Below are 14125 nucleotides of genomic sequence, written 5' to 3'. Positions count from 1 at the left end.
ACAATAGTTGTTAAATACAAGTAGACAATCAGGGGTGATACACTAGCAGACCAGGAAGATTTAATTGATAAATTAAGCCAATAATTGAGTCAATTGTTTTTTAAGAATTAAAAGAATTTGTCAAATTTCGTAAAATACTAACTCATTCATTTAGAGCATAAATATATTACATGAATTTTTTTCCTAAAAAATATATTTTATATATTAAAATACTAAAAAAAAAAAAGAGGAAGAAAAGCAGTGAGAGTGACTCGTATTAGAATGCCTGCAATGTCCAGACCCGACAAGAACCCAAAGAGTGAAAAATTATTTGTGAGATCAACCCGAGAAGAACCCGACTCTTTTATTTTATTTTATTTTCCAAGAACCCACTTTGGAAATTTGGAAAATCATGGCCTTAGCTCGAAAGACAGCTTCACCTTTTTATGGAAGATTATTTGGGGTTGGAAAGTGGCAGATGATTACAAAGCATGGAGGGAAAAAAACACTGAGAACGCGGGTGAAATGTCTTTATCTTAAGTTTTTCCTTGTCCTTTTGCCCAATGCTTTCCAGGTTTACAATTTACAGTGTTAGGTGCTAAGTTGTTTTCGTTTTTCCTTACCATTATTTCCCCCGTCGTATCAGTTTTGTTCCTATCTTGTATTTTTTGACTATTCCATCTTTCTTTCTTGATTTGTTTGATTCAATTTTGTCCATTAAGAAATGCTTTGATTCAAATTAATATAAATAAAATCTAAAGGTCCAAAACCTATTGCTCTGAAACGTTCTTGGTTCTGGGGGTGTTCTTTGACTTGTCGTGTTTCCATGTTCTGTCAAACGCTAATTTATTATTCTTCCATGTCAAGGACTATTAAGTTTCACAAATATTAATGTCGAAAAATTAGATATTGGCATTCATTGTTTGTAGCGGGAGAAGTTAGGTCTTTACTTATTCTTTTCTTGCAAAGACTATTCATACGATAGGGATGTCATTTTCGATATAGTTTGTTGTTATGCAGCTTAGTGTTTCGATATAAATATTATGGGGCTGATCATATTTGTGGAAGTCAAAATGGCTTTGTTTTCCAACAATAGTTTGGGTAGAGTTTAAATTGCATTTGAATATGTTGACATTTTTAGTCAGGATTCTTTGTTTTGTGGCATATGATGATTGGTTTGTTTGAAGTTTCTCGGAATTTGTTACGTGCCATGCAAGAATCTTCTTTCAAGAAATTGGTATTTTAACTTTTGGAGGACTTATGAAGTTTAGATTGGAATTTTTCAACATGGAATGAACTTTGTGGTTCCTAGTGGAGATTCGTAGAATTTTACATCTCAAGTAAATAGTGGGAGCAGATATGCAGTTTTATTTTAATGACAAGGCACTTTTAAGTCAAGGTTTTTTTATGGCACATGCATATATGTGATGCAAGACCTGACGGAGGAAATGTTCACTTGACTTATCAAAGAGGATAAAGAACCCTTATCTGCTATGTAGTCAATCCTTGTAGTAAGCATTTAGGTTATGCTACTTTAACATACAAGTGGAGATAATTTTTCCAGCACGTGGCAAAGCAATCAAGTTCTAAAGGTCCAGTGTTTTCAAGCTGCCCTTTGCATGTGATGTTTTAATGGTCAATTCTATTGGCAGCTTTGTTGTGGTGAGCAGAAGCAGGCCAATGCTAGGGAAAGTTAGAATGACAGGGTAAAACGTTGTGCCTTAAATCTTTTTGGATTAGCTTGTCTTTCTCTCATGTAGGAATGAATTTTGAAGGCTAGACTACACCTGCGGGTATCATGGATAAGACTGCACAGCTTCTAGGCTTCTGAGTGATGATCGCTGAAATGAAAGCTCCCATTGACAGACCAGAAATATATGTTCTTTTCAGAACATTTGATTTAGACTGGTATATTTTGCCTTCCCTGAGATGGCAGCACTTCAATGATTTCAAATTCAACATCAAGGAAAAATTGGTATCCATTTTCCTAGTACGACAGAAGTCAAGAGCATCACGCAAAATGAGGAAAAGGAATAAAGGAGGATGTAGGTGAAGCTGTGAAAAATAGACCTATCACTCTTTGCGAAATTACTATTAAAAGATCAATGCATGATGTAGTCCAACAACTACTATCTAGAAATGAAAAGCCCTGAACATTGAGATCTGGTTTGAAATGATCGACTTAAGATGTGTCTTCATCCAAGGACTGACTTCTGCATGGGTCACCCCGATGTTATCCGTGATAAATCCAGGTTCAGGGTGCAATATCTCGTATAGTGTAAAGTTTTAGATTGTTGATTGACTGTGGTATGAGTCTATATATTTGTCAATACAGATGGATAGCAATTCTTGTTACTACACCTTTAATGTTAAAGCAAGAAGATTAGAGGAGTGATAGCTTGTCTTTGTGCAACATGTCTATAGCCAAAATGTACAAGCTATAGCTATTAGGGGTTGATTTATATTTCTCTATATAGGAATACTTTTTTGACTAGACTACATATACGGGGCATCTTGTATAAGCTAGCACAGCTTGAGTGACCGGCAATGGAAGAGAGAGCTTTCATTGACAAACAGGAATTGATGGTCTTTTCAAAGTGTTTCAAATAAACTAGTAGAGCTTCTTTTCCCTTTTAAAAGGTATTGAGATGCTTTTACGCATTGCAAATGCCATGTAAAGTGAAAACTTGATCCATTTTCCTTATACCATAGATGTAAAGAGCATCACGCAAATGGAGAAAAAGGAATAAAGGAAGACATTAGGTGAAATTGTGGAAAATAGACCTCTCACTCTTGGTTATATTACTATTAAAACATCAATGCCTGCACTAGTCCAACCACTATTATCAACAAATGAAAAGCTCTGAACAATGACATCTGGTGTGAAATGATCGACTTCACATGCGTCTTCTTCCAAGGACTGACTTTTGCATGCATCACCTCCTTGATATCTTTAATAAATCCAGATTCTTCCAAGCACTGACTTCTGCATGGGTAATCTCCTTGAGATCTTTAATAAATCGAGGTTGAGGGTGACATATAGCTTATTATGGAAACTTTTTGCTGTTTGACTGTGGTGTGGGTCTATATATTTGTTAATGCGGATGGGTTGCATTCTTACTACTCATTCCAAACCAAAGCAATAACATTAGAAGAGCTTGTGCAAAGCATTCAAAACCAAAATGTACAAGCTATTAGCTTGCTGCTCTATGGCCTCTGGAATTTCCTTGCAGCCTAAGATGGTCCAGGCCAGGTATCTGATCTTGGACATATCGATAAAACTTTTCACAGATCTTATGCTAATATTTTATGCTTTGCACTCACTAAATTGTGTCATTGTTTACTGACTGGCATGCAGTTTGGGAGTTCAAAAGCAGGGAAATGGTATGTGCCAAGAATTGCATTTGTTAAAAGTCAAGTTTTAGTTGTTTTTTTTTTTTTCAAATTCTTATTAAGGTTTCTTTAGCCTCAAATTTAGTGTGAACTGTTTAACTTGTGTGATTACAGGTCATTGCACAAATGTGCCCCGCAATGTAAACTTGGAAAAGCTGCAAAATAACTATTTGTTTCCTGAGGTTATCCTTATAATCTCATATGCTTACATCCTTTCTCCTAGGATTTTAGGTTGTCTGTTCTTTCAAATTTGACATTTTAGCTTTGTCCTCAGAGATGAGCTTTATGATCCCATAAGTATTCCTTTGTTTTTTTTTTCTTTTGCATAGTGGTACTTCAATAAAAAGAGTGGAGAAAACTTATAGCCCTACTTTTGTCACTGGTGATGGACCTTTTGTATTTTACACTGCAAATCCTTTTTTTTTAATTTGAAATTATAGTTTTTTTTTATCAAATTGATTCTTGAAGAACAGAATGTTGTTGCCTTCTTAGCTGGGCTCTCAGTTACATCCATTCTATCAAGCTTTTTATCTATTTCTTTACTAATTTTAAAATTACCACTGCTTGGATTTTCTCTTGGTTAATGGCCTAATATTTTATCATTTGTTGCTGCTATTGCTTGTTACTGGATTGGAACCAGATTTCAAAGCGGGAGCTCCAGCACCTGGATAAGTACCCAAGTGCAAAAGTGATTAGCCTTGGGATTGGTGATACCACTGAGCCCATTCCTGAGAAAATTAGCCTTAGCATGGCTAATGTAAGTCTTACCATCTAAATTCCAATCTGTTTTATGATTTGTGTTTCTACAGTTTTTTAGAGTTGAGAATCAAGATATGAACCTGGATGAAACAGGCCTATGTTAACATTAACTTCAACAAAACTTTCCAAACATATGCTGTTAAGGTTGATTGGTTTGCTAGTTGGTTGAGGTCTAATTCAGGGTTCATCTCAGTGCAACCAAACTTGTTCAAAGCCATTATTTCTCTCTGTAAATTTTTTGACTTTACATTTGAAATGTTTTCTGCATCTATCGGTATATTTTGGTAGTCTCTTCAGAAATAACATGCTTGAGAGTCATCATTCTGTCCTTAATTTTAGCTTGAAGACTGAAGAGAGCTGTTAATAATAAAGAGTTAATGACATTAGCACCTCTTTCAGAAAATGTTTTGTACCTAGGGCATCATCTGCAAGGAAAAAAAAAATAAGAATATCCTCAATTTAATGTTATTTTTTTGAAAGTCAATGGTTGATTTTCATTCAGGGAAGATATAATATGTTCTAAGGTATGTGATACTCTGAAAATATGCTTTCTTCCATCTCTCCCTTCCTCTCCCTTCTTTATTTCTTACCATTTTTTACATTACTTACAGGGATTTAGGTAATGAATAACCCAATGTCTGTCTCTGTGACAGGAGAAAATAAAGGTTGCATCATTTTGTTGAGAAATAAATATTTCAGTTCTATGTTATTTTGCAGTATGCACATGCCCTTTCAACTGCTGAAGGTTATAGAGGGTATGGAGCTGAGCAAGGGAATCAGGTATGTTGGTGTTTGTTTCACCTGTTTTGGTTTATTGTAAAGAAGACTTGTTTATTAGCTGATTACTGTATTGAATTCATTTCTCAAAGTTTAATATATCTGTTACAGCCGTTAATTATGAGATTCTTGGATGCTAATGTTTCTTTGAATGCAACTCATGTTTAGTATTTTACCGGTAGTATGTCTTAAGTGACTCTTTCTGTATTAAATTAGTTTTATGAGCCTAGCTGGGATAATCAGTGGATTAATTAGTTAATTATCCAGCTTCTAGTGAAAATTATGAATATACTGTTTTGAAACAAAATGATGTTTATTTGTGTAAGATAAAAAGCTACACTGCTCAAATATACTGAATTTCCTTAAGATGTGTGAGCTTCAAGTTTCTTTGGTTAGCTGGTTCTGTTTATCTTATTGTTCTTTAGTAGGGGTGATTTTTTAAGCAACTGTTATTGGGTAAACTTCTAGATATTAACTTCCGTGTTTGGTAACAGGTATTGAGGAAAGCAATTGCAGAAACATTCTACAAAAATGTACTGATAAGAGACCAGGAAGTTTTTGTATCAGATGGTTCTCAGTGTGATATTTCCCGCCTTCAGGTTATCCTTTCATAGAAGATTATATCCTTTTGTCCCCTTTGTTTTAATGTTACAACAGGGACTAACCTGCAGAAGTTCTTGTGTTAAAAATACTAAAATGCTCATCTCTTTCTATATTGCAGCTGCTTCTAGGTTCAAAAGTGACAATAGCCGTGCAGGATCCATCTTTTCCGGTGACATTATGATGCTTCTCTCTGTTTAACCATTTATTAATTATTTTATACCATTGCTTGTCTAATAGCAAAAAATAACTTTAGAAAACTGAATATGGATATAACTAATAAACATAGTAATAAATAATTATTCCACGTCTTTGTTATTTTGCTCCTAATTTCAAAGACATTTTATATTGTTGTGATATTTGGAGTTTGCATATGCAGATTAAAAATATCACTACATGTAAGAAAACTCATTTTTCATGGAAATAAATTAGTATTTTGCCCAAATCTTTGGCAGTACAGGAACTGTACTAGTGTACTTATCACAATTTAGTTGCGCCTATCATCATCATACTTTTTGCAATGTCTATACCGTTTTCTTCCTTTAATCCCTTCACACTGAAGTAAGCTTCTTAATTTAATCAAAAAAAGGAAAATTAAGAGTTAAATACTTCAGATAAATTACCTTATTTTGCTTTAAATAATTTGTGCATAGAGATCTACTTCTTATGAAATCTGTTATTGGAAACTATATAGGAAACTCTGGGAAGATGTCGGGGTGATAATTTGTTGTGCTGAAGGAGAAATGCTTACAGTAACATTTTGATGAAATATGTTGCCTAGTTTTGTCATACATATTCTTCGTTAACCTATACAAATTTCTTTGATTAATGCCTGAAAATTTGCTTTTGTCACATGTCTGTACAATTTTGTGTAATAACAACAGACCTTGTCATTGACTGATAATTGATCATATTTGGCTTTTGCAATGATTTACAACAGATTTGTATCAGAGCTGTAATATTTAAGATGGAAGATGTGTTTTGCAACAGGCTTATATAGATTCAAGTGTTATTATCGGCCAGGCTGGTGATTTTCAAGACAAAACTGGGAAGTACCAGAACATTGTATACATGCAGTGTGGACCTGAAAATAATTTTTTCCCTGATTTAACAACCACTCCAAGAACAGATATAATCTTCTTTTGCTCCCCAAATAATCCCACAGGTCATGCAGCAACAAGGAAGCAATTACAGCAGCTTGTAGAGTTTGCAAGGGATAATGGATCAATTATTATTTTTGACTCTGCTTATGCAGCGTATATTACTGATGACAGTCCTAAATCAATCTTTGAAATTCCTGGTGCCAAAGAGGTAAGTTGCTGACATGTCATCGAGCTAAGAAAAATTCGTGTTTTGTCTGATGTAACTGAAAGTTGTAAATGGTTCTATATTTGAGAGATAACCAAGTCATTTGGATCTTTTGGCTTTTGATAGATGAAGATCTAACGAATTGGAACTAAATGCTAGAGACCAGTCAACATTTATTTGACTACCATAACTTCAAAGCTTTGGCTAATGATCAGTACATGGAAATGGTAGATAGAAAATGATAAATTGGAGCAGAATCCCTTCATTTTGGGACTGTTAAGTGCACCTGATAAAGTTGCTTATGGCAGCTTGTCAGAACTGATTGTCACCATTTTCTGGAATGCATGGCTTTAGGTTGAGTTTGGGAACTTGAATTTAAAGAGGGTTGGGTTTTCATATTAGTATAATTGTGTGATAGAGTTCATGAAACATGAATTTCATGGTTATACATCAAATCTATTGATTTGCTGGATATTAAATAATAAATTTGAAATACCTAGATGGGAAAGTGAATTTTAAATTCATTCTCTCATGCTCTTTCAGATACATAGATATACTTTCTATTGAGAGAGGGAGATATTTCTCAAACAATATAATAGTTTGTGAATTTGCTTCGTGAAGCATAGCATATCAATTTATGTAGCTTTGTGAATTTCCTCAGGTTGCAATTGAAATTTCATCATTCTCTAAATTTGCTGGGTTCACGGGAGTTCGTCTTGGTTGGACTGTGGTCCCTGAAGAACTCTTGTTTTCAAGTGGGTTTCCTGTCATAAATGACTTCAATCGCATTGTATGCACCTGCTTCAATGGAGCATCCAACATAGCTCAGGCTGGTGGACTAGCATGCCTCTCTTCAGAAGGTTTCCAGGTAAGTTTTAAATACAAGAAATTAATCAAAGAAAACATTACACATAGTAAACATTCAGCTTTGACATCAAATCTGTATTATGAGGGTATACTGGTAGTTGTGCTTACATTCATAGGCATGTTTCATGATAGTAATGGATTCAATATCTTTTCTAATAACCACCTTGGTCACATCAAGATCTTCCACAATATAATGAAGATTATACCAGTTAATTGAGACTGTTTGAGGAAGTTCATAAGGGCCAACTTGTAGTTTGTTCTGTTGAAATGCCTACAGTTAAGTCTAATGGCAGTGTTTTCTCTCGTCAGTTATTAGCTCAAGACTTAGTTTGACAGAAATTTGTTATAGGAAAGTTACCTTGTTGGAGTTTACTGCTTATATTTCGATGAATTGTAGAAAACTTTAATCCGAAACAGTTCTTTATCAACCTGCTTTTGTACATAGTATGTTGTGTTTGTTAACATTTAACAGTTGATATAATTTGACATGCAAGTCTAACACGAGACTAGTCTACCCCGTGATGTGGTGCTATTCTAACTTCTCAAATATTAATCTTGACCTAGAGGAACAGGACCACTGAATGTCTTTTGGAAAATTCTCAGGCTATATGTTCAGTTATTGACTACTACAAGGAGAACACGAAGATATTAGTAAACACTTTTGCCTCTCTTGGTCTGAAGGCTTATGGTGGTGTAAATGCACCGTATGTTTGGGTGCATTTTCCGGGTTTAAAATCATGGAATGTATTTGCAGAAATTCTTGAGAAGACTCATATAATAACAGTACCCGGATCTGGCTTTGGTCCTGGTGGTGCAGAGTACATCAGAGTCAGTGCTTTTGGGCAAAGAGAGCGCATCATGGAAGCATCATGGAGGCTGGAGAAACTAATCTCGAATGAAAAAGCCCTTTTTAACTCGGTTGAGAATAAAGAGTGAAGCGGTTTCAACTGCCAGACTCTCTGATGGTATAATTATTATGTAAAATAAATAATAACCTGGTGTGCAAGTGCACTACTGTGTGATTTGGATGAAGCCGCTATGGACTGATTTTCAATTGTTACAAATTGCTTAGATAATAATCTTCTTGTCATCCTTTCTGTAATCATTGCCTGCTGGTGTCATGCTGTAACTCAAGCTATTCTAAGAGGAGCATATATCCATAATCTTGTATTTCTTTTCAATGTGTTGCATAAATTGGGTTTTGATACCAATTTCCAACTCCCAAGTGGCGAAAAATGCAGTAGCCCACGTAATTCTAGCAATAACAGAATCATTGTAGACCCTTTACAACTCACAGTTAGTAACGGGTCACTAGCAACATCACTGGCGTACGTCACGTAAATACTTGAATAGTGTCATTCTCACACAGTTATCATAAGGAGAATTGGATATCCTGTGCTGTCACTTCGATATTAGAAAAGAAGCAATTCATTATATCTAGTGATAAAACAAGATGATAATTTGAGCTATCATGCTTTCCAGCTTTAAGAAAATTTGAATTCTTTACATTATACGAGGATATAAGAGAAGGTTTATAACTTACATAAATCCCAATTTCAACGGGCTGCTTGCTAAATCAACCTTTTTGGTAAATCAAATAAGGGCAACTGAAACACAACAGAATAATTGTATCGACCAATGTCTGGAAAGTTGATGCCGACTCAGATCCCTTAGCACCCTCATGATGGCACTAGATATTGAGGGTCTGACAACTCACTAGTTCAGAAGATTCAGCCATCCTTGTGGCAATAACCCTCCAAAGATTTGTTCCGATTGCTGGTGCAGATTCTGCAGACATAGCATGCACACAAGAGGAGTCACCCGATGTAGTTGAAGGTAGGGAAGTAAGATGGTTTTGCACATCAGTCTGCAGGATCGAGATGTTATTGGCATCTCTGGTAATCACATGAAGCTTTCCTAGTAAACCAGCAAGCAAACAGGGAGACTCTGACTCAGTAACGTGAGGAATGGGGACCTCTCCTACTGCAACTTTCCAAGCATCATCTTGGTGATCATACACCTTGATCCTAGCACTTTCGGGAGAACTAGATGGATCAAGTGCATACAACTCACCATCAACAGTGACACTCAATTTTGTTCCTGCCTGTCTTGCAGGCCAACCCTCACCCATGCCCACTGGCATTTCAACCCATGAATTTACCTCTGGATCATACACCTCCCCTCCAACATCAACAAAAAATGGCCAACAATATAAACTCTGAGGTACAAATAACCTTCCCCTATATGATGTCATTCCTGTGGCAATGGGTTTGAGTAGATCAGCCAGAAAGACAGTGGGTAGAACCTGAGCTTTTGAAAATGGCATGCTTGGTATTTGAGACCATATACCAGTATGAGGATCAAATACTTCAGCAGACTGAAGTGGAGTTAATCCACCACGACCCCTGGTAACCCCTCCAACAACATATAGCTTATTACATAAGATGCCAGTCTTACAATAGGCTCTACCAATTGACATTGGACTTATTTCACTCCACAAATTTAGAACTGGATTATACTGCCAAACACACCTCAGGGCTGAAGCTCTAGAGAATCCTCCTAACACATAAAGGCAGCCATCAACAGCACTAATGGCGCACCCACAGAATGGCATTCTGTCCAATGCATCCTTTCTCCCAAGCCAACCCCTTATGACATCTGCAATTTTTATGCTCGAGCCCACCACATTCCACATTCTAAGGCTAGCTAAACCTTTCCTGGATCCGTCTTCAATAGAAACATTGGGCATCAGCGGCAACCTCTGCCATCTTCTTGACAGAGGATCCAAAGCATACCACAAAAGCTTGTCACCTTCAACCTTAGTCAATATATAGAGCCATTCCTCTGTTGTTCCAAGTTCTTTCCTTATATTGAAAAGTTCAGTATTCATGATGGCAGCTTTCCAGGCTCGAGAAACTAACCTCATGTTCAAGTAATAAATCCTTGGAATTCTGGCAAGAATCTGATAGGATATCTCATCGGGAAGACTGGGAATCAATCTTGGGTTCTCCTCACAAAAACAGGATGACAACTTCTGCCTCTTGCATGTTTCATTTTGGGAAACCTCAAAGGGCTCACTCATTCCAGCCCTGGAACTGTTTAGGCTTAATAACGCCCCCATCAATATCTTATTGATTGCAATATATTAATATATCAATTCCAGAAAGATCCAACCTTTGAGAGCTAGAGATTTTAATCAACACCAAAAACATCCAACTTTCTACACGAACCTGCTCAAAACCATCAAGGCTCTATCATGTTTCTGAGGTCAGAACAAAAAAACAAGGTAAAATGGAAGATGTCAAAGTTGAATTAAAAGGCCAACAGCATGGACTAGGGGCAATGCAATTTAGTTTCAGTACAACCATCTATATGAAGGAAGATTATCAACAAACAATCTGATTCACCAAATTAAAAAAAAAAAAAAACCAGAAGCCTCTAACCATCATCTATAGAATTGGAATCTCTAAAGAAAAGAAGGGGGAGATACCATACCCCTTGCAAGTTGTCTAAGGAGAAAAAGAAACTGGAATGCCTCATGTACAATTGGAAAGTTTACTAAGAAAAGAAATGAGCAAAAAGAGATTCTGCCTTTACCATAAAGCTGAGAAATAGAATAGTATTATTCCCAGTTAGATAAGATAACTCTTAAATTTAAATAACATCAGGAACAATTTCTCAGCTTAGTATCAAGATGGTCTCATTTCAATCTCTCCCAATACACCTCTGCAATCACCAGCTATTTTACCGCTGGTCTCACGCACCCTCATCATAAAGCAAAGATAAGAAATGCAACAACATTGTACCAGAAAAGTATAAGCAAAGGCACTCTTTATTAACTTCCAAGATACCTTCAACAGGGAGAACAAGGATAACTTCAAGGATAACTTTAAGAGTTCTCAGAGACTCTCAAAAACGGTTACCCTTTTCTTAATTTGTGAAAATAAAGCCAATTAGAACCTATGTTGCACGAAGTCAGGTAGGAGTGTCAGAACGAATATTCATCAAGAAATGGGCAGGTCTAGGTTTTTGTAAGGTTTTCCTCATAATTCAATAGATCAGCACATCTTCTCTCTATAAGTTCCCCAAAATCAAAGTAAATAGCAAAGAAAATATACAAAATTTAACTTCGTGACTTATCCTTAATTTTTCTCAGCAACCAAATAAAGTCAAAATAAAAAGTTCAATAATTTGAGCACTAAGAAAACAAAATACCCAAATCCACAAATGATAACAACAATTCAACATGGGTTCTTCACATAAATTCTCAATTAATTAACAAGAACTGCAGTAATTTAAAAGAAGAGAATAAAAAATCAGCTAAATGAAGTAAAACATTTATCTGAAATTAATTGAACGCCAGTGAAACGAGTTGAAGAATAAATGAAACAATCACGGCCATTCTTTTGAAACCCACCACTCTGTTTATACCAAGTGACAAACTTTCCAATGAAACGGCTTCAATTTCATAAGAAGTCGAATCCCCCGAAAACTAAGCTAAAAGAGCAATTTCACAAAAAAAAAAGAAAAGAAAAGTAAAGAAAACAAATCAAGACGGAGAACAGTGATAAAGAAACCTGAATCTTTGCGGAAAGACGAGGAGACCGAGAAGACGAGGAGACAGAGCTTCGCATGTTATGCGTGAACAACCTTATATTCTTTTCCTTTTTCGTGTTAATTTAATTTAGGATTCGTCTTATTTTATTTTATTCCAGAGATTTTATATTTTACTTTAACATAAAGCATCTGCCCAGATCACCTTCTAAACGTCACTTAACCCCAAAGATAATTATAATTTATAAGACTAATGACTATAATAAAATAATAGAGAAAAATAAAAAATAAAAAAAGAAGAAAGAAGATTGCCCTCCTCTTTCTTCGTCAACGTCAATATATTTTGCCTTTTTGTTGTTTTATTATTAACGAGTAAGCAATTAATTGTTGATTTCCAATTATGATTTAATTTACTAATTGTGTTTGTAAATAGAACTATGGTATTCTATTTTGTCCTTCTTATGCTTCATTTTCCTATTAAACCTTAATAAAGCTAATCCTGACTTGTCTTTTTGCGTATTTCTATTTGGTTTGTGATAAATCTAATTATTTGTCAAACTAGTAAAGTAAACTAGTAACTTCATTATCTTCCCTTGAACCACATTTACAAAGACTACTCAATTTTTTTGTCATGACTTTGTAATGTACGTCGTAAATTAATTTATTTTTGCTTAAAAAACTTGTTTTAGTTAATTTTTGTTATAGTCTGTTTTATTTTAATAAATTATAATAAAACATATTACTCTTATAAAATCATGCAAAATCTTGTGTTTATTTTGATCAAATTATTCAAATAGTCTCAATACTCTATCTAAATAATGAATTTAATGTCTATATAATAATTTGTAAAAATTAAATTTTTATATTTTTTAATATTAATAATATAAATTCAATGTATTAAAATTTTTTTTGTTATTTATGTTGATAAAGAGTTTGCTTATATGACATGATATTTTTTTTGATATGATATTGAATTTAATGATAGGATAATAATAATATGATATTTCACAAATGATATAATAGTAGTGTTGATATGATGTGACCAAATAATGAAATGAATTATATAAGTGTAGACGGGGAATTATCTAATATAAGTTAATTAGAAAATAAACATAAATTTTTATGTTATATAATTTGAAGTAGTGAAAAGAATATTGTGAAATAAATAAAAAAAGTTACATCATCATATTTAATGTCACATCAATAAAAAAAATTTATATCATTATAAACAATTAAAAAAATTTAATACTGTTAACAATTAAATTGACATTATTAATTTTAAAAAATTACAGAGATTTAATTTTTATAAATTATTGTATAAATATTAAATTTACTACTTTACCAAAGTACAGAGACTAATTGTATAATTCAACTATTTACTTTTGCAACTACAATTTTCTTCTAACTATAATTTGTTTCTTTAGTGTATGTATTTTCTTTTCCAGAAGATTGAAATCTATGGTATTGAAATTCGAACTAATTAAAACTAATCTAGGGTTTAGGGTTATTTAATCACGAGTACAAAATTAGGCCCACTTACTTTAAAGGAATAAAGGTGGACTTGAAAGCTCAAGGCTTGTTTGCCAAGAAAGACTATAGAAAAGGAGCAAAGTTTTACAAAATTTGAGGCTTTTGGGCTTGACCTCAGTCATCCGGTTGGCCCAAATTACTCATATTCCTTCCTTCAAATGGGAGGAGTCTTCTTCTTGTATTTATTGCTGAAAATAGAGTTAAATAAATGAAATAATATATATAAGTATCAATAGTGAGGCATAAAATAAGAGTGCTAAAATGAATTAAAATGATGGTTTCCAGTATTTTGGTGCCAATCACCTCCCCCCCAAAAAAATAAAATAAAAAAAGAACTCTTTTACTACTTACTATGGCT

At 34.3% G+C, this 14125-nt stretch overlaps 2 protein-coding genes across 5 annotated transcripts; one reads left to right on the top strand and one right to left on the bottom strand.

The window, feature by feature from the left end:
- The first annotated feature begins 274 nt into the window (after positions 1-274).
- On the top strand, positions 275-8864 carry LOC18608332 (aminotransferase ALD1, chloroplastic-like). Of its 3 annotated transcripts, XM_007042960.3 has the most exons (11): positions 527-2973; positions 3120-3232; positions 3338-3363; positions 3487-3554; positions 4013-4129; positions 4849-4911; positions 5403-5507; positions 5630-5680; positions 6499-6819; positions 7478-7684; positions 8248-8864. In XM_007042960.3, the coding sequence occupies exons 2-11, from the start codon at positions 3162-3164 to the stop codon at positions 8617-8619; spliced, it is 1401 nt and encodes a 466-aa protein (XP_007043022.2). In that variant the 5' UTR covers positions 527-2973; positions 3120-3161; the 3' UTR covers positions 8620-8864. The 3 variants fall into 3 exon arrangements, with proteins under 3 accessions (XP_017971176.1, XP_007043022.2, XP_007043023.2); XM_007042961.3 differs by having other exon boundaries at positions 532-3232; positions 8287-8864; XM_018115687.2 differs by lacking the exons at positions 527-2973; positions 3120-3232; positions 3338-3363; positions 3487-3554 and adding an exon at positions 275-499.
- Positions 8865-9143: 279 nt separating this feature from the next.
- Positions 9144-12416, bottom strand: LOC18608331 (Galactose oxidase/kelch repeat superfamily protein). Of its 2 annotated transcripts, none has more exons than XM_007042959.3 (2): positions 12261-12416; positions 9144-10913 (listed from the first exon to the last, which is right to left on the bottom strand). In XM_007042959.3, exon 2 carries the CDS (start codon positions 10802-10804, stop codon positions 9374-9376), a length of 1431 nt encoding a protein of 476 aa, XP_007043021.1. In that variant the 5' UTR covers positions 10805-10913; positions 12261-12416; the 3' UTR covers positions 9144-9373. The 2 variants fall into 2 exon arrangements, with proteins under 2 accessions (XP_007043021.1, XP_017971175.1); XM_018115686.2 differs by having other exon boundaries at positions 9144-10945; positions 12261-12391.
- Positions 12417-14125: the final 1709 nt, after the last annotated feature.

This window comes from Theobroma cacao, chromosome 2, assembly GCF_053813885.1.
Source record: "Theobroma cacao isolate CCN51 chromosome 2, ASM5381388v1, whole genome shotgun sequence".
Taxonomy (NCBI): Eukaryota; Viridiplantae; Streptophyta; class Magnoliopsida; order Malvales; family Malvaceae; genus Theobroma; species Theobroma cacao.
Note: the sequence above shows the minus strand (reverse complement) of the source record. Positions and strands in the feature narration are given on the sequence as shown.